The 25,818-nt window shown below is 41.4% G+C and overlaps 2 protein-coding genes across 4 annotated transcripts in view; one reads left to right on the top strand and one right to left on the bottom strand.

Annotated features, from left to right (window-relative positions):
• SHQ1 (SHQ1, H/ACA ribonucleoprotein assembly factor) overlaps positions 1-4,235 on the bottom strand; it is a 39,612-nt gene extending 35,377 nt beyond the window's left edge. Inside the window, exons 1-4 of one of the 3 annotated variants that reach the window (XM_090148447.1) lie at positions 4,123-4,235; positions 2,461-2,644; positions 1,512-1,576; positions 614-736 (exon numbers count right to left, since the gene is read on the bottom strand). In XM_090148447.1, coding sequence (XP_090004573.1) covers positions 614-736; positions 1,512-1,576; positions 2,461-2,603 — 331 coding nt within the window. In that variant the 5' untranslated portion in view covers positions 2,604-2,644; positions 4,123-4,235. Of the gene's footprint in view, positions 1-613; positions 737-1,511; positions 1,577-2,460; positions 2,645-2,889; positions 3,096-3,139; positions 3,278-4,122 lie in introns of those variants that run through there. The other 2 variants (XM_031605791.2, XM_090148445.1) reach the window with 2 other exon arrangements.
• Positions 4,236-4,380: 145 nt separating this feature from the next.
• On the top strand, positions 4,381-25,093 carry GXYLT2 (glucoside xylosyltransferase 2). The gene is made up of 7 exons (XM_031605775.2): positions 4,381-4,610; positions 10,937-11,126; positions 11,327-11,458; positions 18,065-18,316; positions 19,335-19,458; positions 21,545-21,717; positions 22,308-25,093. The coding sequence occupies exons 1-7, from the start codon at positions 4,396-4,398 to the stop codon at positions 22,488-22,490; spliced, it is 1,269 nt and encodes a 422-aa protein (XP_031461635.1). The 5' UTR covers positions 4,381-4,395; the 3' UTR covers positions 22,491-25,093.
• Positions 25,094-25,818: the final 725 nt, after the last annotated feature.

Here is a 25,818-nt window from a genome sequence, read left to right on the forward strand (position 1 = left end):
AGTGAGCCACAGGTCCTGCTCTAGAATTAAAAGATTTTCAAGAATAGAGACCAGGAAAACTAAAGCTTTGAGTATACATGCTCAATGTCTAAAACAACTGTTCCACTGATGTCAACAAGATTTGGATTTTATTCTAAGAGAACCACAAGAGGAACATAATTAAGTTACCCATAATTTAACACAGATACCCACAAAATTAAACAGTCACATTTTCTGAAAAATATTTATGTTAAGCAAGTCATCCACTAGAATGTGTGGTTTTAATTAGCTTCTGCCCTTAAAGCCAAGAGACCAGTTGTGCTACCTTGCAGAAGATTCACATGTGTGTTTATCATACAGCCACTAGAGGGGTACAAAGATCTGCAGAGGATTAGCATATATTAAATATATTTTGAAAAAATGTTATCATAACTAAGCCTACAGATAGAACATGTATTAACTCTTACAAGACATTCCTTTCAACAGTCCACAATAATTCCACATTCATTCAAACTGTGCTTCTACCTTGGTCTAGACAACATCAGAAATACACTTTTTATTAATTAGTATGGAGATCTATTTCCATAACTATTTCATTTTGAACCTATATTGATAACACAAGTTTTTGTCGTACCTATCTCTTCCACTAAAGGTTTTGCTGTCCTCAATTTCCTCGGTGCTAAAAGAGATGTCAGCATGTCCAGTCCTTCAAAATACTGCCCAGGACTCTCCTTAGGTAACTGAATTGTAAAAGTCCCTTAAAGGCAGAACATAGTTATCACATTAAAATAATCAAGACAAACAAAAATGCTATTTTCCCCTCTATTGAAATAGGCTCACAGAAATTGAGATACATGAAGTAGCAATTTACTATGCATTAATCTCCAGGCATGTTTTTAAACTTCCATAACAAATTTCACAAAAATTAAAGATATTACAGCATGGAAGAGATTATTTAACAAACTGTGATCACCCACACAACCAACAGAAACAAACTTCAATGAATTGTCATCAACAGGTGACTATAGGAAGCTATTCTACCTTCTGATTACTGTTTCAAGTATGAAACAAAGGCTTTGTAGGCTTTTTTGTTTATCAATACACTTGTTTCTGGAATAAAGTACCTTTTGAAACACTTTCCACCTTTAAGTATGGCTAAAGTGTTCTCTCTTAAGTCTTAGAGAAGAGAATGTCTCAGACTACCTCATTTCTGCTTACTACTACTCTTCTTCACAGACTTGGAAGATTTTACATATTTTAACAATGGCATGCCTGCCTCCAATGGGCTTGAACCATTTCATGATTAGGACAGTTGCAGGCATGTCATTTGAGCTTAATGATAGCCTATGTGCAACAAATCTTCAGGAAGTTTTTTTTTTTTAATACCACAACACAGGAGAAGTTAGGCTTTTTTTTTTTTTTTACAGGATCATACACTGTGCTAAAGTTCTGTGCATTTTCACTGCAAGAAAACAAATAACTGAAGAGTTAGTATTCCTCAAGATAACTATATGAAAAATATTAAATGATACCTTTTTCTGTATCATAAGATGCTTTTTCTCTGCCATTTTCCACAACTCTTCCAGGAAGTGTCAGTCTGGATGGAAAAAAAAAAGATGTCTCATTGAATGCCTAACTAATTCTGCAACTTCACATTTCAGCACATAAAAATGTAAGGCACATTCCAAAGGCAGTACAAATAACTACATGATTCCTGTTGGTAATAACAGAAGTCAGGAAGTAAAATCTCTCTGTGGCTCTAAATCAATGACAAAGTCACAGCCAGCACAGACACACCACCCTTGGCAGTCTCTCAGCATTTGGAAGATTCTGTATTTTAAAAACTCTGAACTAACCCATAGAGACAGGACATGAGACAGCCAACTCTGAGCTTTCTACTAATCTAATGAAACCCTTTGAGGTCTACTAATATATTTATAGAAGTACATCCAACAAAAGAGGAAATAGAAAATAAGAAGGGGGTAATGGCTCACCAGCTCTTAAACACCAAAGGCTCTCTCAAATTTTCCATACTGAGCTGATGATCATTCCATTCCTATAGTATAGCAAGAAAGTTGCTAAAAGACAAAGCCTGGAACATGATTCCCTGGCACCTACACCACACAGATTTATCAGGAGTGCACTGAAGTCTTCCTTCACAAAATGCATTGCACCTGACTCTCAATGGGGAAAAGAAACACTCTGTAAGACTTAAGTGCACTCAAAGAATTCAGCTCTCAGTTTATTACTAAAAAACAATACTCAGGTAAAAGTAAAAATTTAATTAAGCTCTTTTTAAGGTGACTTAACACCTGGAAACAAAAATACCAGATCCATGGAAACAATTCCATGCAGAAAATAGGCTGCATGCAGCCTACAGTGTGAGAGCGATAGACAAGGGTTCAGAAGGACCCAAAACAAAGGTCATCTTCTACCAGCATTTATGAAGTCCAACATTTTTTAAATGCTTCCAGCACTCACCTGAGAAAGTAAGGCTTCACATAAAACTTAAAATCTTCCCCTTCAAAAAACAAGTCAAGCTCTGACACTCTCGCATAAGGCACTCTGATGATTATGGTAAGAAAATCTGGATCCTGGCTCAGCTCAAAATCTGGGGTTATCATGATGAATCCAGCAAGGAGAACCTGCCAGCAGGAGCACAGCCCTAAAGAAGAGGGAGCAGGAAAAGATTATTGCAGCTGCTGTTTTATGGCAGTAAGAAGTGTGTCCTGAAGACTCTCTATGGCCACTTCTGATTCTCAGAGAGTCAAGAAGAAAACATTTACGACAACAGCAAGAAAAAAGCGCACTCTCATTGATGACCTGAGGGTACCATCTTGCTGCACCGCTAGAAAACAAATTTATGCCAATAAACAGAAACATTTGGAGCACATGGAATTAATCACGCACATTACAAGCGCATCACGTCCAGCCCCAGAATTTCTTGCAAGTTCTGTTTCAAACCTCGCAGCGAGCTGACCGTAAGCCAACGCCTAACGGTGAAAACCACCGCACAAACGCGCACAGCGAGCGCTGCCGCGCCTCGTACGGCGCACCGACCCGCTGCACGAGGGCTGCGCCCGATCTCGGGGCCGCAGTTCCGGAGCCACGCGAAAGGGAGCCGCAAACCACCCCGCCGCTTCCCGCCAGAAGGCCGCACCTCAGTGCTCCGCGGTCAGCGCTCCGCCGGCAGCTCCGAGCGCCGCTCGCAGCTCCGCGCCGTCCCGCCCCAACCGCGCAGCGCGCAGCGCTCACAGCCCGCGCGCCTCTCACCGCGCCCATGCGGCGCCGAGGCGGGCGTCGCGCATGCGCGGAAGGGCTCCGCCCCCAGCACCGCCCGCCCGCAGAGAACGGCGGGAGCAGCGCGGGGCGCGGTTGTTCTTCACGCTCCGTGAGGGGGGTTTGGCCGCACTGCGCGTGGGCTTGAGGGGTTTCGAGTACAGACTTCATGAAACAAGTGGCGGCCGGGTGCGAGGCGTCTAACCGGCGGCGTGACTCCATCAGCCGTACGGGGATGAGTGCCGAGTCACCCAGAAGTGATGCGTGGAACAAAATCACCCAGCCCAACCCCACGCATCCCCACTGACAGGCGATACCCGCGCTGGCGCTGCTCTCCCCCCGCCTGGCGGTGTGTGCTGCTGCTCATGGCTGCCGCGCCCGAACCCAGCCTGCAACCACAGCTCGGCGAGGAGAACTTCGTGACCTCTGTGCCACGGGATTTCCCGAGGCCGGCTATTAGGATGTATTTGGGAGCGCGCCCTGCGGACATCGGCTGTCAGCTGAGCGCTGCTGTCCGTGCAGGGGAGTTGGATGAGATGGCCTTTAAAAGTCCTTTCCAACTCAAACGGTTCTGCCGTCAGACGCTGAACATCAACCACGAAAGGGGGAGAAAGGAGATGAAAAGGTGTACCGAAGTCCCAGCATCTCGATGCTCGTATTCCTTCGCTGTTCTGCAGCCGGTCCCGTTGCAATCCAGCGGTGGGACGAGGCAGCTGGGCTGCAGGACGCCCGCAGCAGCCCGCTGTTCCTCGGAGGTGAAGCACAGCCCGCGTCCCCGCTCGTCACCTGCCCATCCACACGCGCCCCTCGCTGCGCCGAGCCCCGACACGAGCAGAACGCTGTGAACTTGTAAACCCGAGGTACCTTTGGATAGCCCAGCCTCCTCCTCCCGCCGGGAGACGCGATGATCGGCATTAATTCACCGGCGTCGGGCTTCGCACGAAGCGTCCGCGCTCCCATTCCTCTGGCCGCGAGCGCAGCGCAGTGGAGCGGCTACTCCAGAGAGTACGGTAGGGCGCGCCCCGCCCCTGCTGCCGGGCGCCGGCCGGGGCTCGGCGGCCACGTCCCCGCGCCGGGCCGCGGGCGATGGCGGCGGCGGGCGCGCAGAGGGGCGGGCGGGCGCGCTGAGCTCGCGCCATGCGGCTGTCCTGCAAGGTGGCGGCGGCGCTGCTGGCGCTGGGCAGCCTGCTGCTGCTCTACCTGCTGGTCGGCAGCGCCGCCGCGCCCCCGCGCCCGCCGCCCGCGCCCTCCGCACCCGCCCGCCCCGCCGCGCCCCTCGGCCGCCGGCAGCCGAGGCTCAGCCGGAGCCCGCCGCGGAGGATCGCGCCCGGGGGCGGACTCGCCGCTGCCAGGTAACGGCGGGGCTCGGGAGCCCCACGCGATCGCCCCCGGTGGGAGTGCCACCCGCCGCTCGCCGTGCCCGGCCACCCGCCCTGAGCGTGCCCTGCCCTGCCCTGCCCTGCCCGCCCAGCCCCGCGAACTCGCTCCGCTCGGCGGCCCTCCAGGCACTCTTTCCCTTATCCCGTGTGAGTCCCCGAGCTGCGCGGCGGTGGAAACCTCCCCCGGTCGCTCTGCTTTAAGCGTGCGGGTTTGTGTGTGTGGTTTAACTGAACGCGTGTGCCGGAGGTGCCACATAAGTGGAGGCGTTGCGCTGTGCGGGCAGAAGCGCCTCTGCGTGCCAGCGATTCTCCGAAGCGGCGGCTTTTCCCGGAGTTCTGGCCTTGTTTCGAGGGCTGCCGTGCGCTCGCTGGCTCAGGAGCTGCTGTCAGCGCTGAGAGCGAGACCTGCTCTGATTTAATGCTGCGGGGAGATGAAAGGTGGCCGGCTCCTTTTGTGCTGCTGCTTTCCAAACGGCTTGGCACCGTCAGATTTCAAGCTATCCGTATTTTGTTTTGAACGCTCTTGATACGTAACTGTGGCAGGAAAGAGTTTGAAATTGTGGTGTATTGTATTCCCCTCTTCAGGGCCTTGGGGATGGATTATTTAAGAAAAACAGTATTCTCATTGCTTCAGAAATGATACGGGCAGTGTGCTTTCAGTGGTGGGAGGACTGCTTTCCCTGTTGCATTCCAACTATATTATGGTTAGTGTGACCTCATATCTAATTAACTTGGTATGTCTTTGTGTCTTTGATTCATGATTTCACAGAGATGTTCTGAATGAAAGGCCACTCCTGTTTCTCGAGCTCTTATCCCTTAACTTACTGAAGCAGTGGGTTTCGTGCAAGCATTGTTACCCTGCTGAATGCAGGAGATGTTTACTGTGGCTGGGAATGCATCATGGACAGAATTCAAATGCATGTATTAAAGCAGGATTATTTCCACCAGCAACTGTACCTCCTGAAGTCATTTTTCTTTAAGGCATATCTTTGCAATTATCATGGAAATCAAGAACCCTGAAGGAGGGAGCACAGAAAGTATGAAACTGCTGGAGAGTGTAAACAACTGCTCCATTTCAATTAACTTTTCACCGAGCATCTTCATGTTCCAAAAGTTGACATTATCAGGCTTTTCTATTATTTAATGACTTTGCAAGTACTTTTTACAAAAGCTGTAGAGTTTTTGTTGCTGTTGTTCTGCAACACAGAACAATCATAGCAACAGAGTGAAATGATAGATTTCAACCTTGCCTTTGCTTCCACTTTGGGTTGGTTTTTTTCCCCTCGTGTTTGCTGGCAGTGTATGAGCCTGTGCTGCTGACACCAGCGAGGGTTGCATTACTGAGAAGTCCAGTTCTGAGTGTCCAATTCTGATGCTTACTGAAAAATTCTGCACATTGTTAGATAATACCACAAGAAAATGCGCTTAGTTGAGGGTACCTTAAAAAAATAATTTTTGGTGAATGATGTAAATAAAGTGGTTGGAGGAGACGCCTGCCTTCTTGGGAAAGAAAAGCAGTCTGCTAACAGGTGCTATGCTGGTACAGATCACATCCACACAGCACGGAAAGGTGTCAGGCAGTGGGGCCGGCTTGTCTTGACGAGTCTGATCCAAAATACACTGGAAGCAGTGCGGAGACTGTTCTCAGAGGCTTGAATTTGAAATAGAGGAAACAGGCAGTGCACAGGTGTGACATAATTCACGTAGGTGTTAGCTTCAGGAGTGAGCACTCCGTTCCTTCAGGAGGATTTCCTCATGCAGGTGCTTACAGTAAAGCACATCAAATGTAATATGCTGAATCGAGGGCATTCTTACCTGTTTGTTCCTATAAAATAACAATTATTTTAGTTGCTCCTTGTGAGCCAAGGGAGATTTTTTAGATCAGTGTGAGAGGTGGTGTGTGATCTGATTCCTTCAGGATCAGAGATCTGATGATGTGAGATCTTGTGGCCTGCTGGCGGTGTGTTTGTGGGCTGCGTGAGCAATTCGGGTAACCTCAGTGAAGGTATGTCTGCGTGAATGTGAAAAGTTGTTCAGCTCTGTTTTCCCACGTTGACTGATACAGTGTTGCCGGAAGAATGCAGGTTTTTGTCTGAGCAGATGGATGTGCGCTGGGTTTACAAGGTCGTGCTGCAGGCGTGGTGAGCTGTAGCTCCACTGGGATTCTCTAATGTTGCTTTCTGTTGCATGAGAACAAGAGAAGACATTTGTTTTCAATTCTTAAGGCGTGCATGTTTCTTCCACTCTAGTCATACGTGATAAGAGCTCTACTGGTTGTGCATTGCCAGTTGGCTGGTGCCTGGCAACTGCTGCAAACCGTTATGTGCCCTGTCTTGGTTGTTAGATGACCTGGGCAAATCTGAAGGTAAGCATCACATTCTGGTTAGCTTGGAAAGAAAGATTTTGATGGTGGTTTTACTGATGATTCCTTTTGGAAGTGGCAAGTTCTGTGGCTTCAACAGGATTTTCTTCCTATGAAGAAGTACACATATGTGCCAGATCAGTGTGTGTGAGGTATCATAAAGCACAAAAGCTCTTTCACATTTGAAGGGCAGATGTGACCACGCTTTCTTCCAGGAAACTAAACATGCTTAATAGAAACTTTGCCAAAGCTAAACATATCTTCTATGGCAACCGGTCAAGATATTTTTTCTCTCTGCTCCCTGTGTGCAAGACACATGCAAGTTTGGCTTGAGTTTGATAGGCCATAATATCATGCTGATGGCCTGAATGCCTCGTACTTCACTAACAAAGAACATTCTTGATAAAAAAAGATGGAAACATTCATTCTGGTTTGAGTGTTTTCCCTCTTAGTCTGAGCGGTGGGAGGAGGTTGAAATTTCAACAGTTCTTTTTATTGTCAGTGCCTACAGTGAGTTTTATGCAACTGCATTAAAGTGAGAACTTTTATTTTAAAAACATTTTGACACTTTCTAATTTATATTTTAAAGAGTGTGAGAGCATGTGTTTCATATAACAGAGCCACTGTTGGGCATTGACTCAGCGCTGACTCTCAGGAAAGGAGCCCATTTAGTGAATCACCCGTTTTGATACATTGCCTAAATCTAACCTTGTTTACGCTGCGAGAGCAAATGAGATCATAATAAGAAGAAGGTTTCAAAAGCTAACTATATTGCATTTTGTAAGAATCTGCATGCATTATCTTTCTCTCTGGAATAAATTTGAAGGCTTGAATAGATTAGCAGGCTCTATAATGAGATGGGAATGCGTTATTTTGAATGGATCTGGATTGATTTAGACAGGTTTGGGGTTAATTATGTTTGAGACACTTTGCCTGTGACTAATAAGAAAATTGCATGTAATCAAAACTTTAAGGCCTAGGAATGTACGCTGTTGTGCTTGGGCACTCAGGCTTCTGTGATGTCCGTAACCATGCCTGAAAAAAATGTATGCAGTAAATAAAATGCCATTGGGTAACTGGATGGGAGTTGGTCTGTTTTGTTGGAAAGCTTTTGCTATAGCATCGTATCGTGCTACATCTCACCGAGTCAGGCTTTTCAGCTGTTTCACGGGGATTTATTCTGCAATTATTTTGTTATGCTTTCTGCAATGCTTAGTCTTAAGCAAATGTTTAGTTTTGAAGCCATACGTATGGGAACTGTTGAGTCACAGCCTGAACCACTGATTGAGCAGCTGGGGAAAGGACCAGGTCAGCTCTGGGAGCACAGGTGAAGGCAATTCAGGTGTGTGACTGGAAGGGGTGGAGCCTGGCTGCACCTCTCAGACCTCATTTAAGGACTGCCTCTGGGGAAGGGTCTCTTCCTGGAGATCTCTCCTTGGTGAAGCTTTTCCCTGCAAACCTGGAGTCTTCCAGTACAGGTGAGCAATGTTCTTCCCTTCCTTTATAGCACCTCTCTATTGTGCCAGTCCTTTTGTCATCGTGCCTTTGTTGTAATGCCTTTCCCATTGTATTGATCTGTTCAGTTGCTACACATATAATAATGTAATGGGGGAACAGCAAATAATTTTCTTTAAACAGATGTATAAAAGAGTACAGAGCAGGAGAGTTTTACATAATGTTATTTTAGTTAGACTTCTAATATATTAATAAGGTACCCTTATGTACTGAATCAGGGAGATGAAGAGTGAGGTGACAAGATCTGCATATTTGCCTTCCCTGAAGCCTAACTTTTTCTGTACTCCTTGTGTGTTTTGTTTTTTTTTTTTTAAGGCTTTTAGATAATAATGATTCTATGAAGACCAAGCTGAGATATTTCTAAATGTTTCCTGCTATGGTGCTTTCTTATCTCCCTTTCTAGCTCACCTTTGTTCTCACAGTCCTCTTGGTTTCCTAGTGTACTTAGAGATACAAAATCTTGTGCTGTGATCTCCCAATGTTCTTTTGTAACTTCTTGCTACTTACATCTTTTTATTCCCGCTAAGATCAGGTTCTCATGATTTGTAATGACTCCAAAGCCCAGCTTTCTCCTCCCCTCTGGGGCCAGGAAGGTGTCTGTGTTGGCAGAAGGTATTCCTCTTGTTCATCCTTGCCCCCTGTGGGCTTGTAGGACTGCCTCTGCTGTCAGTGGATTTCTTCTGCTGAGTCTGTTCTTTGGAAGCCCTGTATACACATACTGGGTTTGTCAATGTGCAATAGCTGCAGGATGGAGTTCGCTGTGGCTAAAATTTGCAAAACAAAAACTTAGTGACTTGGTGTAGGGCTGTGAGAAGTTAAAGCTCTGAGTTCAGTCCCTCTCCCAGTGAATTTTATTGCCACAGGCCCTATTAAAGCAGTTCTCATCCTGCATATGGCTTGATTTAGAGACTCAATTAAGAGGAAACATTAAGGAGATAGGGGGTGGGGGGAAGCAGGTCTGTGTGAGCAGCTAATTATTCACTTTAATAATTCAGTGGTTTTTACACTAATAAGTTGGAAAGTAAATACCACTTTATATAGACATGGTATTCTATTACTTACACGCTGATAAAATTGAAGTTTAATTAAGGCTAAAGCCCAAGACTTTAAACCATTAATGAAACACATTGCTTTGTATAGCAAGTAAAGTACCACTTCTTGGTATTCCTTAACACAAAAGTTGGTTACTCCATCGCAGAGAAGGCTGCTGTTATACTGAATAGCACTTTAATGTCTGGAGAAGATAATTACAGCTTCATTGACTATAACTTTTATTTAGAGCTTTTGTTTAATAGTGTTAACTTTACTGATTTTATATATATATATAAAGTGTGTGCTGAGAACAGGCAGGGATTGATATCCTCTGTTCAGTGGTATGTCAAGAGCTGCTAGTGAGCTATGATTAGCCTTCAAACTCTACTATAATGATTACAATGCTTGTGACTTCCTTACTTTATCACCACTAATCCATCTAGAGGAGCATAAATGCCATCTGTTGGGATGTGAGTACAATACAGTAGCATCATTATCAGAGGATGTGGTTTTTACCTCCATACTGACTGTAGGGGAAGGGCATAAAACCTTAAGGCCATATTTTCAAAACATCTCTAAGTCCCCTGAAAGGACTCTGATGTTTCTGAGTAGCAAATAGCCTGAATATGCTGTGTTTGTGCAGGTTCAGGCCAGATAAAATTGAATTAAAGCCTACACATTGGGGCTAAGTGGAAAAACCTACAGCTTTGCCTTAAACTGCTTGTGAAATGTAGTCTGATTCATCTGGGACAAAGGGATGTTTGTTTTGAAAAAATCCATATTTTAGCCAAATCTCAGGGATTCCACCCAGTAAAATGCAGAGCAGTCCTTTGAAACAATGCCAGTACCTTCAGGCCGGGATTGAAGCATGCATTTTTAAAAGCAAAATTAACTGTTAGAATAATTTACATATGGATGGATGATTTTTTAATGTAAGGGCTAGTTGTCTTGTTCCAATCTAACTAGAAGGTGTGATCCTGGTAATGAAACTACTGGCTACAGTTCTGTAACCTGCACTGTGTTTGAGGACTGGCCATCCTGGCTGTGTAACCTCAAAGCTAGGAAGGAAAGCACTTGGTAAGCTGTGGTCTGGTTTGCAGTGCTGTTGAATTGGTTTCATGTGTGGGTGCAGTGTGGTGATTTATGCAAGATCAGAAAGGTAGGAAAATTCTTAAAATAGCGTATTTACTTGTGAAGTCATTTTAATACTTGGTTTGTACCACTGACAGGAACTGGCACCCAATTACATTTCTGTGGATGTCTAATCAGGGAAAAAACATTCTGATCCTCGACATGATGGAAAGGAAGGAGAAAAAAAAAAAATGTATCTTGGTGCAGAAATCTCTTCATGTTTACCTCAATTTATTTCTGTCTATTTATGAATTTTCAGGAAGCCTGGAGAACAAAAGCGTTCAAAAGAACCTTCATCTTTACAATGCATGCATCTGGCAGTTGTGGCGTGTGGGGACCGGCTGGAAGAGACTCTCATCATGCTGAAATCAGCAGTTCTCTTTAGCAACAGGAGGCTCTGCTTTCACATTTTTTCTGAGGATTCCCTTAAGCCTGAATTCAACAAGAAAGTGAGTTCTGTGTTGTTCAGTAGATAAATACATGGGTTAGTTATAAGCTGCAGATCCCAGAGCACAACTGCACTGACATCAACAAGTAACAGCTAAGCATTTTGTTATTGGAAGTGGTTTCTAAATTCCCTATACATGCCTATTAAACAACAACACCTTATATAGTATGTACTGTCTAATTCTTCTGTGAATGTTTTCAGTTACAGGAATGGCCCTCCTCGTATACAAAGAAATTTGAATACAACATTTACCCAATAACCTTCTCAGTAGGAAATGCTCAGGAATGGAAGAAGTTATTCAAACCATGTGCTGCCCAGCGCCTTTTTCTTCCGGTAAGGCACCTGGTTTCTGAGTAGGTTGCTTCAGGAGAGAGAGAAAAGGGGGGAAAAAAAAGATTTCCACGGGAAGGAAACTTTGGTGTAATATTAAAACAATTTTTGGGCTGAAACATCTGCCAAAAGATATTTTAATCTGTGCTTTCGCTGCTTTAAAAAAAAAAAAAGAAAACAAACAAACCAGAAAATCCAGCCTTGCTTTTCTTTCCTAGTGAGGAATATGGTTCTTATTTGTCTCTAGTTCCACTAGGCTCTCAGTGAACTTCCACTTAAGACTCAGTGTGAGAGCTCCTGCAGGGTAGATGCTGCATGCCTTCCATAAATAACATTCTTTTCAGTGTGCAGTCATCATATCTCTTTATCCACTATCTCCATTTCCTTATGTTGGTCCTCAGAATGATGCTTTCAGTAATCTCTTCTCTTGTGTGAGAGTGTAAGGTGTGCCCTTACAGAATAGTTCCATTGTGTGCAAGGTCAGATTTCGTGCACGTGCCTCATGTGCTATGGAATACTCACATCCCCAGAAAACTTGTGTTCTTTGCTGTATAATACTTAGAGTTGTAAATATGGAAAATATTTAAGGCTGCTGGAGAGAAGTAACATGTTGGTAACAGTTTTGCATATGCAGAGTTTAAAGAACTTATGCAATAAAGCAGTTTCTGTGAAATTGAGAACAGACATCAAAATATCTCTTGCATTGCTGGTTGGTTGGGGTGACTCCAGTGAAGTGACATGCTGCTCACACAGTCCAGAGCTCTTCATTGCCATCTTCTGAGAAATAAGGGGACAAAGAAATCTTTACTTTCTCAGATGGAAACAATCAGGAGACAGCTGCATGTCCAGATACTTTAGACTATGAATACATATGTGAGAAAATATGTGCTGTCAGCAGTTCTGTTTATCTGCTGTTTAGGGCTGGGCTTTCAAATGCACAAAGGCCAGATGGGCTGGAAGTAATTCCATCTTCAACTGGGATCCTCTGTTCCCTGAGTAAATATTTATATCACCTGGAAAATAATCCTTCAGTGTTAGTTTGTTCTGTACAGATTGGTTGTAAGGATTTACTCTGGTGCTGTTTTCACTAGCCAAACACAATTTTCTGCTCTTCCTATATCTGCAGTATATTTGTCATTTTGGTAGAGACACTTGTCACAGAAATGGTTATCAGCGTTCTGATGATAGAGAAGAATTATGCATTCATGCTGATTCATTAAAGCTGGGCAGTGCTTTTCTGGCTCCTTCCTTGTTGCCTGCTCCATTTCTAAAGTTTAGAGTTCCCTAGTAACTTCTTGCAAGGAATATTAGATCATTGCTTGTTTTCTTAGGAAAACTGTGAAGCAGACCAAACAGTGAATGTTTGTTTCTCTGTTTCTCTTGGGGCAGTTGCAAGATATTGTGTGTAGCCAGGCTGAGGTTTAAGGCTTTCAGTAAGCAGAGCTGTCTGAGAATAGCAGTGGCTGATGCAAGTTGATGTGGATATAATGAGGAAAATGAGTTGTAGTGATAGCTGAGGTGGCAAGTGTCCACTTAGATTTCTGCTGTTCAGGTCCACAGCCTCAGTCTGGGTAATTTCAGCCACCATTATTTTTACTGTTATTTGATAACCAGGTTCTGATATCCCCTTTGAATAAGACAGTGCTGCAAAAGTCCTGTCTGCACGTGGTGGGAGCAGATAATCTTTAGTGCTGTTGTTTAGAGGACTGTTTTGACTTTTATGTATTGCTTATCCTTTCCTGTGCTCAGCATTTTCTTCCACAGCAGTGGAAAATGACTGGATTTAAGAAGGATCCCAGAAGAGCAGTAGCTGAGTTTATCAGCTGTTTAGCCCTCAGTTGTGCAAATTGTCTTGTTCCTGATAATGCTAAGCCTGAGTGGAATGCGAGCCTTTGATTCACAAGTGCCTTTCCTGCCAAAGAATCTTCACCAACAGGCATGTGAAAGCAGGCAGGAGGGGATGAGGAATGTGTTAAAGGAAAACTGTGTGAGAATCTTTTAGGGGTTTCACTGGCTGATAAAACTAGAGCTATGGGATGTGATCCTGCAGCTTGTAGTAATGAATTGGTTTGTACTGGGTAACAGGTTAATGAATATATTTGCAGTTTGTTGAATCAGCTTGAGATACTCAAATATTTAGTAAGATTATATGGCAGCCTGCATTTTTTGTAGAGCCATTCTGTGACATCTGATCTTATATTTGCTACACAAATGAGAGGAAGTATCTTCTGAGTAGGTAGGTTCCATGGAAACTCAAAGTCTAAATATCTTGCTGCAGTCTGTTTCAATAAAACCATCAATGTGGTCTTCAAAGGCAGAGTAAGGAAGATGTGGATCTTAACACAATTTCTAAATGCTTAAAAAAGATGAAACTTAAAAAAAAAAAAAAAACCCACACTAGAGGGGAATGCTCTCAGCAGTCACCTGACATCTTCTGTAAACAGAAAGGTAAAAATTTCTTTACTGAGGAGAAATTTTTTTCATGTGCTGTCAAATTCAGGGATGTGGTGATGATGGGCAGCTCTGTATGGCCTGAGAAAACTGTTGTGCAATGCTAGGAAGGTTGGCAAAATGTAGCCTGTTCAGTGTTCAAGTAGCCCTATAATACATGTTGATGTTGTGTGTGGTTCACTGTATTGTCAATGAATAGAAAAATGTTATAATTATGAAATAAACGAGAGTTTGGCAAAGCAGTTTATAATAACAAAAAGAGAATAGACAGAAAGCTTACCCATGTCCTGGGCTCGCTGCAAAACTCCAGAGGAGGGATCTCCAGAAGAGATCCTTCCCCACTGGTAGTCAGCTCTTAAGTGGGTCTAGGAGAGGTGCAGCCAGGCTCCACCCCTTCTGGCAGCACAGGTGAATTGCCTTCACCTGTATTGCTGTGGCTGATTCATTGCTTGCCTCATGTGATCAATCAGAGGTTCAGGCTGTTATTCAGCAGTTCCCATACATTTACATATGTAGAAACAGGAAAATTCCTTATATTCTCTATCCCAAAAATTATGCAAGAAGTGTATGTGAAGCTAAGACTTAATTCTTATCCAGTTCCTGTTGTATGCCAAATGGGTTATGGCTTTTTCTCCTTCCTGCCTCCTTCTTCCTACACCCCAATCAATATCAGCCAACACCATATTTTCTTCTGGTTTTTGGGTAGCTTGGGGTGGAAGGGTCAGTCTGACCGGACCATGAAGATTCCTGAGGATAATCCTAAATATCTGTGTGTTTTTTTTTTCAATGAGAGCACAGTTGTGACATTTGAACTGCTTTGTAGTACTAACATTGATGTTAAAACGCAATGTGTTCTGACCTAATGAATACTGCACCACAGAGCTGACTTTCAGCTGGTTCTAAGACAGCAATACAGAACTGCTGAAACAACCAGGTAAAATAAACCTTTTGGGATTTTTGGATAATTTTATTTGTAGTAGTGACTAACACTTGAGCCTTTTCTCAAGACACTGAATCTACAGAAGGTAGACTAACATTATCCCCATGTTCTCTTGAGAATGAAGAAGTAACCTACTCAATGGATCAGTGGAGTAACACTGGGGATAGATGTAAGGGCCTTATCAAGACAAAATTCTGTTGTAACTTGAGTTAATTGCTAATTACAGTTTAGTAACTCTAATTTGTGGTACTACATTAGCATCAAGATGCAAACTTAATTGTGGCTCACTGATTCATCTGTAATTTTGGATAAAGCTCAGCTAAATTAACACGCTAGCTGTTGCAAGCCATCATGTAACACAACTTCTCAATATTCCAATATGTGTTTACACAGTAGCATGTTATTACTTGCCAGTCTTGCTAACACGGGAGAATCTACAGAGAGAAGTTGTGAAATGAAATTACAGATAATTGAGTATTTAAGTGAAGTGTCAGGCTAAATATAGCAAGTTCTGTACAGAACTTTGATTTACTAAGAGTACTCTCTATTGCTGGAAAAAAACACCAGCCTTCTCAAGCACCCATAGTGCAGGAGATAAGTGCAGTCAACCCATATTTCTGACCATTCATTTTAATGTCATGGACTGTCAGGTATGTCTACATGGTTTGTGCCAGCAGACAAGCTCAGGGTACCAGGCAGTCCTGCGTTGCTTCTGTTGCAGGTCAGACATGCATCTGTTTTAAGCTGCAGTCAGTTGCCCTGACTGGAGCAGAGCCCAAGGACTGAGGTCTGGTACCTCCACCTGCTTTGTGTTGCATGGCTGCTCCTGACATCAAAAATCAGCAGCCAAAAATGCTTCTGTCATTTGCTTTTGATTCATTAGAAGTTAAATATTGTTTTGAGTTCTGTGGAAAGCATAACATCTTTCTGAAAGCTGTATGTAGATTTGGAACACAATGTTTGAAAACAGAACTACCTGAAAGCTATGGGACAAGGGGAATGCCAGAATTATTTAAATGAATTTTTATCCCCAGTGTAACTCCATTGAAATCCAGGGAGTTAAGCAAGGATCTCTTAGAGTTGTGATTTCTGAAATTAAATTCTTCCACCCAAGGCTAAGTTAAATGCACAGCCAGAAGGGGACGTGATCAATTCAAACTGACATGTAGGTTTTAAATAAGTCTTAACACTTTGCATGTGAAGAGGAAAGTGTGAAGGGCTTACAAGGATCAGCACAGCTTTTCTTTCAGCCTGTTGTTACTGCAGGGCAGCAGCTTGGACAGGAGAGACAGGAATCTTTTGGCAGACCAGGAAAGGAAGGTGTATGAATCTAAGTGTAGGATGACTAAGATGGAAAACATGGAGTTGAATACCAGTAGGCACTCACTGTACAAAGAACTGGAAAATTTGCTTGAATCTATTTATATTCAGGAAAACTATTACAGTCCTTTGACTTTCACAGAATGAGTTTTATTTGTATGTTTGCAGTTACTGGAGAAAGAAAAACACCTATGTTTTTCTGATGGAAGAGGCAGTGCTCACCCTGGCACTTAGGTCTGAGAGGGGTTCCCAAGTGCATGTGTTGAACTCTCCCCTTAATTCTCTGCTGGGAAATGCCTAAATCTGTCTCTCTGCTGGGGCATTATTTAAAAAAATAAAACAAAAATCCTGATTTGCTCTGCAGTGTGCTGCTGTCCCTCAGGCAGAATCTAATAGCTTTTTATCATGCTCTTTGTGTTTGAGTGTTATCTCCCATCTTGGACTAAATTTGGGGAGATTTTTCCTTATACTTTCACTTTATGAGTTAATACGGTGGATCCCTGTGGATTAGGTCTTGTCAGTGCTACATAATAATATGCAGTATCAAAAATATCCTTAAGCTAAAAACCCTTTTCTTTTTTCAACTACCTGTCCTCTGCTGACTTAAAGGATTTTTTTTTTGTTAAGTATTGGACTTCAGCTCTTTAGTGCATGACTGAGTTAATGTCACTCATTTATTGATATCTTCACATGTTGTTTTGTGTCAAAGAATTATTGACAGTGTATTTTGCTGCTATCTCCTATACAGTGAAGTGGTCTGGACTGTGTTGGACTTATTTATATGATTGTTGTAAGCCAGATGTACAGACACTTGCCTTCTTGTGCCTGTCCTGCTATGTAGAAAGAACATATAGTTATGTCAGGAATTTGTTAAACTTGGCTGAATGTCAGTTCAAATTGTAAAGCGTTCCATCAGGTGAAAAATCTCGATCAGTACTCACAGATTTGGCAATGTAATTAATGAATGTCTGACCATGTCTTATCAAGTGAACAAAACACTTTTTCAAAATCTAATTGTTCTCTCTGTCTTTCACAAATAACCTTTACATTTCAATTCGTGTAAAAAATCAATTTATTTGGTAGTATTAAGTTATGTGTGTAAATAGGAGAGGTGGTCATTAGCATCACTGCAATCAGACAAGTGACCGATGGTTCCAGTCCAATGCCTGGTGCAAATCAGTAGCCCTTTGGATTTGCTTTTCAGGTAAAGAGGGAGAGAAATTAGATTTGGAGATGAGAGCATAGTAAAAATCCAGGAATTTTTGAATAGTTTTCTAAAATAATAAAGAGCAACAAAAGTTCAGTTGAATCTGATGGTCAACCTGAGCAAGTGATATTTACTACCTTCCAAACAGCTGCTGTTGACAGCAAGGGAGTTTTCTCAATTATTGAAGCAATATATAATTTGCCCTACTGAAATTGAGGAATGAGTATGTAAGCACTTGGATAGCCACAAGGGGGAACATTGTTAACAAGAATAGATGAAATATTTTGGATCTAATTTACATTTACACCCCTGTGACTTGACTAACTTTGTTGTTACTCCTGATACAGTCTGATAACAGAGATCTGACCTGATGAGTTTTAATAGAACATTTCTACTCACTAAGGGATGTTTTATTCTTCAGGAGTATAATTATGCATTTTTGTGATTAGTAAGTTTTTCTTAATTAATGTAAAACATTTTTATGTGTTAACATTGAATGTAAGTTTCTTTGTGTAGGAACACGTGGTTGTAATAAGAAGAATTGTTCCTGTATGTAATTACATTTTAGACTATAAATCAGCAACTAATTTATATTAGCAGTTCAGTGTAGAAGTACCTTTTGCCAGTAATCTTCCTTTTTGTTATCTGTTTGGTTTCTTTTTCATCTCTTCTTACTGTGCAAACCCAAAAGGTTATTTTAAAGGATGTGGATTCTCTCCTTTATGTGGACACCGATGTTCTCTTCCTGAGGCCCATCGATGACATCTGGCACATCCTGAAAGAATTCAACTCAACGCAGCTAGCTGCTATGGCCCCAGAGCACGAAATACCAAAGATTGGCTGGTACAGTCGGTTTGCACGTCACCCGTATTATGGGACAACTGGAGTCAATTCTGGAGTGATGCTAATGAATTTAACACGGATACGCAACACTCAGTTCAGGGTGAGAAGGAATACAGCTGTTGCAGTAACGGGTGACTTGTGGATTCTTCACATCTCTTAAAATTTAGTACAAAAATTAAATGAAGTTTAGATTATAAAGAATCTGAAAAATATGGAATGTATATTGCAATTCTTCTAGAATTAAATGAAAATGATTGTGAAAACATGAGGAATATCCTCATGAGGCTGAAGTATTAAGGTCTTGCTGATGAAGCAGTCTTCTTGCAGTAGTGAAACTGAGCTTCTTCAGCATTTTGCTCTCTCTTCACAGGTACATTAAAGAATAACTTCAGGGACCTTCAGTGCAATCACTGTTTTTTAAAATTGAGAAGCTTGATGTAAATATCCAGAGAAATTGGTAATTGTTTGCATCCAAAGTGAATAAAATGTTGCTTTCTGCTGCAGACCAAATGATTCTGTGAATTGATAAAAATGAAAAGGGAATGTTTTCACTGCCTAAACTGCCATCTCTTTTTTTATGAAAGGCTTATCATGATAAATCTTGCTTGTTTTGTTGAGCATGTGCTCTGTAACCTCTTAAGAAACTTAATTTGCCCCTGAGGGGATCTTATTCTTCAGTCAAGGCCTGAAGTTGCCTGTAACATTTCAGGAGCAATTTGATTGAAAAAATTAAACCAACTTGCTCTTAATATCAGAGTTCCCTAAGAAAGGACAATAATTTTCAGTTTGCTTTTTTTCTCACCTCTCTACCTCAATTTTCAGCTCATCCCTGCATTTATTTTCCACTTCTCCCTAGTGTTGCTCAGTATAGGTAGGTTCTGAATAGCAGGAGCTGACATCAAAGCTCGACTTTGTTTTCCTGTTTATTAGATGAATAGAGCACAATCAGCTTCACTGTTCCAGCCCTAACCAGGGCAATATTTCCTAGCAGTTCTTTTTTTCTAGGTATCTTGACATGGCTTTGCAGACTTAGAATTATGTGGTCACCGTGCTCTGAGTCATACATCATATCAACAATGACAGCAGTAATTCATTGTTTTTGTTTTTCTGCCCTGCAGAACAGCATGATACCAAGTGGTTTGACTTGGGAGGAAATGCTATATCCGTTATATCAAAAGTACAAAAACTACATTACATGGGGAGACCAGGATTTACTAAATATTATTTTTTACTTTAACCCAGGTAAGTAAGCTTTCTTGAAGTGATGTTTACCTGTGCTAAGAACACTTACTGACTTTACTAAAAGCAAAAAAGTGCCTTTTGTTACTTCTGCTATGTGTAGTGTACTCTGGCAAGAAGGTAATGTTGTAAGCACAGCCAGGATTGTATTCCCTTAGGTGAACTTAAGAACAGAATCAGATTGGATTTATTTTTATTTATTTCATCTTCTTTTCTTCTGTACTAAGGAATCATAGTATATGTAATTGGATGTAGTCAAATACAGCTAACATAAGGGAAAGCAAAGCAAGCTAACATTTGTTTATTACAGTCTGATGCCAGACATCAGTGTCCTTAATATGCTATGTGCTAGTCTCAAACTTGGGGGAAAAATAAAGTGAGGAAAATCTTTGTTATGAGATTATAAATTAACTTAAAAAAAAAAAAACAACCACAGAAATGTTAGTCTTCTGGAGGAAGAACACGAAATCAGATTAGTTGTGAAGTCAAACTCATGCTGCTAATTTAAGTGTGGAGGAGGAAAAAAAAACAATATGATAAGCATTCTCTTCTGTACTGTGGTGTGCCTCTTCCTTGTAACTTGTAAATAATTGTTTTACAAACAAACATTAGACAGCACAAGAAAAAGAAAACCAAGTAACTGGATGCTACTAAAACAGCAGAGCAGACTTTGGAGGTAAATTGCTGGATTGTTAAAACTGGCCTGGGAAGAAATCACCTGAGACTGCTGTAGGTGGCTTTCTGTGGATACAGTGTGCTGGCTTAAAACTGCATGGATCTGTGTTACCTGGCATCTGAGGAGATGCACCCTTCTTCCTGTCTCCCAAAGCTGTTTTGATGATTGATGTATTTGAAGGATTGTAGAGCAGCTGGAGTCCAAGTCCAGCTGTGACAGCAAAAAATGTGTGGAAGAGCCATGGTGAGAAGAAGATCAAGAATAATCAAATGACATGTAATAAGCTGATAAGAACCTGATGACATCCTTTCCCCAAAATAACCTGCTGAGGAGTTGTGCTCACAAACATCTGTTCAGGCTTACTGAAAGATCCCTGTTAACTGCAGCAGGGTTTGGATTGGTGCACTGCAGCTCTTCTTGTGCTTTCAGCAACACTGGGGAGTAATTCTGGATGTGTGATAGGTCATACTGAATGGAAACCACTTACAATTTGCTCTCTCTGGAGCAGTCTTCTGCTGGAGAGCCTTAGGGGAAGAAGTGTTTCAGAATAGTGTTCTCTTACTTCCTCAACAAACACACAGGACCAGCTGCAGATTTTCTGGGAAGCTAAGAAAGGCCAAATGGAGAATTCCATCTTCAGTGCTTCTGACAGAGACTGCCAGCGTAGTGCAGTGATTCATTGTAGTCCATTTCTATAGGAAAGGATCACAGGCACTGACACGATTTATTATAAGCATATTGTAAATACATGCATGGAGGAAACAAAACAAAACAAAAAAATCAGTAGGCTTCAAGGTCTCTTGAGAAATTAGACTCATCTTTAAAATAGCCTAGATCTTAGAATTTAACAGATAACCACTCTTGAGAACATGGTGGATAATATATAGCACCTCTTGTGCTCTGCTTTGTGTCCATATAAAAAATTGTAGCTTCAGTGAGAGATCCATCAGCAAACACTGGATATGCATAGCAAGCTTTTGCTGCTGTCTCCAGAAGGATTCAGGATTCTGGAAAACAGTGAGTGCTGTGTGCTTGCCTAACACTTCTGTAACTCTGAAAACTTCTTCCTAGGGCAGAAAACTCAGAACAGAGCCACATTCTCTAGATTTGATTCAGTCATTTTTAACTTTGTAAAATGAACTCTTGATTTGTTTGCACCCGGTCTTTGCATTGCCTTCTCTTTTGGTTAGTTCCAGTCTGACAGTGCTGAGACAGGTGTAGCCATCCTCAGAGGAAAGGAAGCTTTTATGTCTAGTTGCTGCTTTGGACCTTTGCAAAAGAAGTAATTGCATATTTTTTTTTTCCTGACCATCAGTTCCCACTTTTCTACAGAACACAATGTAACTTGTAACTCATTTAATGTGTTTTTTTTGTTGTTTTTTTCTCCCCACTGCCTCTGACTGACATTGGTAGAGTGTCTCTATGTGTTTCCATGTCAGTGGAACTACCGACCTGACCACTGTATGTATGGAAGTAACTGTAAAGGCGCAGAAGAAGAAGGTGTCTCTATTCTGCATGGAAATAGAGGTGTCTACCATGATGATAAGCAGCCTACATTCAAGGCACTCTATGAAGTGATACGTGATGTAAGTCTTCTATTTTGATAGGGGATGTCCTTTTATTTCAGTGCAGATTGTATCTTTAGCCAGGTCACTCAGATTGTTATTACAGCAGATGAAGCTGAGCATGCCCATCAGGCACAAATGACAAAGGTGTTGTGGCCTGTCCCGTTTCACAGTCCTTCATATTATGGTAAACTTGTAATCAGAAAGTCTGATAAATTGCTTTTCTGGATGGAGGAATAATTGAATGGAGTTCTTTCTGCTGGCACGGTGTCCCTGGTTCATAAATGCCCAATAAAATCTTGTACTCCCTAAGCAGCTGGAGCCTCTACACACATAGAAGGCAGATAATTGTTTCAGTAGCTTGCATACAGACACAAGTCCATATTTCCTCTTTGAGGGGGAATTCAAGTTGTAGGCTTCCTGGTCCATATGCAAAGTGAGAGACTGTCATCAGTTAATGTAATCTGCATGCGTGTGGACATGTGAATTTGTGCTGAAATTCCAGAATTCTCCCTTCTTTTAAAACATTGCAGTATCCCCCCACTGTTGTCCTTACCAAAAAGAGAGCTGGACTAAAAACTAATAACTATTTTTCTCTTTTTTTTCTTTAGTTTCCATTTGAAGACAATCTCTTCCAGTCTCTGTACTATCCTCTTCAGTCTAAGTTCCTGGATACAGTGCACACTTTATGTGGGAGAATTCCACAAGTATTTTTGAAGCAAATTGAGAAAACTATGAAGAAGGTGTATGAAAATCGTGTCATTGTCTACCTGGGGGCCAACCACAGATACTAAATGTAGTTGTATTTTTACATGAAACTTGCACCTAGGTGGCTTGTGCCTAGAAGTCTTAAAGCATTTAAATGAAGGATGTTACCTCTTTGTCTTAAACTCAAAAAAAAACCTTATTCGATTTCCTAGTAAATCTCTGAAATTACAAAGTCTGAAGAAGTCCTAGAGATCCACCTTAACAGTCCTTTTGTTCTTTTCCTACTTGTTTGTCTTTTTGTTCCTTCTTTTTAGTTGCAACAGGAAGAGTTGATGATTCTCACTTTGTTTATGAGTTTACTTTATTTGTTTAAGAGCAGCAATATTCACTGTAACTTCTTTTTAGTTACTTTCAAGTTATGCAGAAGTTCCTTCTGAACTGAAGCTCAACAAAAAAAGTGGCATTTTGAGCTATTATGTATGGAATATAACTTCAAATGACATGGCAAGCATCTTTTTCCAAGCGTGTGAGGTGTGAAAGTGCTTGTGACACATCCATAAGAGTGATGTGTGAAAGACACAACATGGCAAACTGCATTGCTACAGAATCATCTGAGTCAAGAAGGTGTTAAGATAGGGAGCCTTCTGTCTTAGCAGGCCTGTGCTGGTCCTAAACAGCACAGAGCAGACAAACAGAATCAGTTTGCTGTTCTCACCTCTGTGCTGCAAATGCTAATCAACAGTTTGCATGTGCTGTGACTCAGAGATGTTATCTTAAAGGCTTTGCCACAGAAGTGTAAATGGACTCATAAAGGACAGAGGCACCTCTGCATTTATTTTGATGGAAAGCCCAGAGATTCATAATGGGAGCCAGACTGGCATTTAAACTTAAGTGTAGATGTCACCCTCTCTCACAGCTTGTCTTATTTACTATTTCAATTGAAGTTTTAGTTGCAGCTTAAAAAAGAAACAGTATTTCTGGATACAGTGAAGTTTGAAAATGTAACCCAAACTAACCTTCAAAAACCAGAAGGCAATGAAGGGAAAACTCAGCACGCTGTTTTGAGAACTTTAAGATAATGTAAGCCTATGATAAGAGGTAAGCCTTTTAATTTAGCAGTAAGGGGAACATAGAGAAGTCTTAGTTTGCTTTTTTTAATTTTATTTTCAAATACCAGAGTAAAGCTGACTGTAGGTCAAATGAGGATAGATGAGACGCATGCTGGCCACTTTGAATCCCTCATTTCCATGGTGTCTATAAGCCACAGAAAGTTGCAGAGCAAAAGCCTTGTTGCCCAGACATTTTAGCTCTGGTGCTAAGTCTCTGAAGTTTAGAAAGCTGTGACCATGTAAGCTATGATTCAGCAGAACCCTCTGGCTGTGGGCACATTAAAATGAAGGAATGGAATTCATTACAAAACAAAGGCATTATTTCATATAAGATGTTTAGGGATCAAAACAGAGCTTTTTATGTTTACAGGAGGTGCTACATTATTTTCAGAAAGCTATTAAAATATATGAAGCATATGCTTTAACATGAAGACTCCTGTTAGTATAATAACCACTTGCCAGAAGAATGGGAGAGTTCTTCCCGCTGTGCTTTTTCTGGGGGGCGGGGGGAAGCTGTAATTTGAGCTCTCCAAAATGTATTAAAACAATTACTTAACTTTGATTTTTGTTGTTGTTGGAATTATTAATTTATATTCTATTACAGCTTCCAAAACCATATTGTATTTGATTTTAACAGTAGTTGGCTCTAATATTAATCTTATTTAGAAACCAGTTTTCATTTATTTCCTATTTTGTACTTGTGGCTAATTCATGTAAATTAGTCAGCCATTATTTCAGCAATGGAATGTGTAAAAACTTAGATGGGCCTTATCCTCTTTTCCTTTTCATATCTTACTTATTTCCAGTGGTGTGTCACACTGAGGAGTGTCATTGTAATGTAGAAAGGAAAACCAAAATCTTTTTCTGTAAATTAGTAGAAACTCCAACATACTGAATGTGTTGCTAACAACAAATCTCCTTGCACATTGACAAAGAAACAACAGGGTGCAGCCCAAAGAACTGTGTCCTGGTTGTGTGAAAGTAAGCCCTAACCTAGCAGCTATTTGATACTCTGAATTCTGTCTCTAGTTGGTAGCCTTATATGCAGTGCATAAATTTAAGCATGTAACCAAGACCTTGCTGTATCAGCGTCAAATATTCAGGTTTTCAATTTGCTATGTTATACTTGAACTTGCTGAAGGTAGATAAGTAGGGGCTTTACATGAAGAGCTGCTGAGCACCTCCTTTTAGCCCAAAGCCATTTAAGAAAGCATCAGGTTACAAATGCATGTTGTACAAAGAACTGCCAGAGTAGGAAGCACTTGGTTGTGTTTCTAAAAGGTCAGAGTTTTTCTAGGTTCTTTGCCTGTATATTACAAAGTGGGCTTAGATAGCTTTGCTATCATTTCTTTTTCTTACAAGTGGAAACTGGAAACTGCTCTGTGAGTGTATGCATGTGTACACCTATGCAACGTGGGTGTACGTGTAAGGAACTATGTAGCTTTCTTGTATCATTTAATTCTTGTGTATTTTTATTTGACAAGTGCACCAATTGTTTATAGCTCCCAAGGAGGCATAGCAGTGCATTTCTGTGTTAAGATCCTCTGGCTTAAAGAACAAATAAATGAAATTTTAAGCAAGCTCTGTATTATGTGCTGTTTTTTTTTTTTTTTTTGTTAAGTGTGTGTGTACTGGGTCTTGCTGAGTTAGATTAGTAGAAGCTATGTTAACTTTCTGGTTTAGTGTTTTTTCTATGCCCTTTTTGAAGAGTTTAGTTACTTTATATACTGTACTATATAAGTCACCAGAATTCTGAAGTCTGTTCTTAAATTTGCTTTCAATGAGACTGCGATACCCTCTGGTATGTTTTGACCTTTTCCTGTTAAAGGATGTGCAGAGGTATAGCTGCAGGGAAATGTATTCTTTTAACCAGTTGTTGGATTTAAAATGCATGTCTTCTCACCTTGCTGTACTGCATCCTGCAGTGGTACTTGTGGCCTTTCTTGAATCTCTTCTGTAGTACTTATGGGATTTGCTCATTTAGCATCATTTGCCTTCTCCCCCCCCTCCCCTTTATTTATCTATTTATTTTTTTTGCTACTCTTGTATGGTCATTGCTGCAGTGTCCTTGGTTTTGCTACAGCACCTCTGTGTGATAGAAGTTTGTTAGCTGTCACTTCAGACAGGCCAGTAGTCTGCCTGGTTATGAAACTGTTTTCTCATTTGCTCAAATTACTCAACTGTGTGGTATGTCGGGCTCAGTCACATTCTCTTTGAAGTCGAGACTACAACTCCAATTGAAATTCATGAGAAAAGGTAAGGCCAGCTGTAAATCAATACAAAATTTCTTCATTTCAGGCATGAG

The sequence above is a fragment of the Phasianus colchicus genome, chromosome 11 (assembly GCF_987193195.1).
Source record: "Phasianus colchicus chromosome 11, bPhaCol1.hap1.1, whole genome shotgun sequence".
Classification (NCBI taxonomy): Eukaryota; Metazoa; Chordata; class Aves; order Galliformes; family Phasianidae; genus Phasianus; species Phasianus colchicus.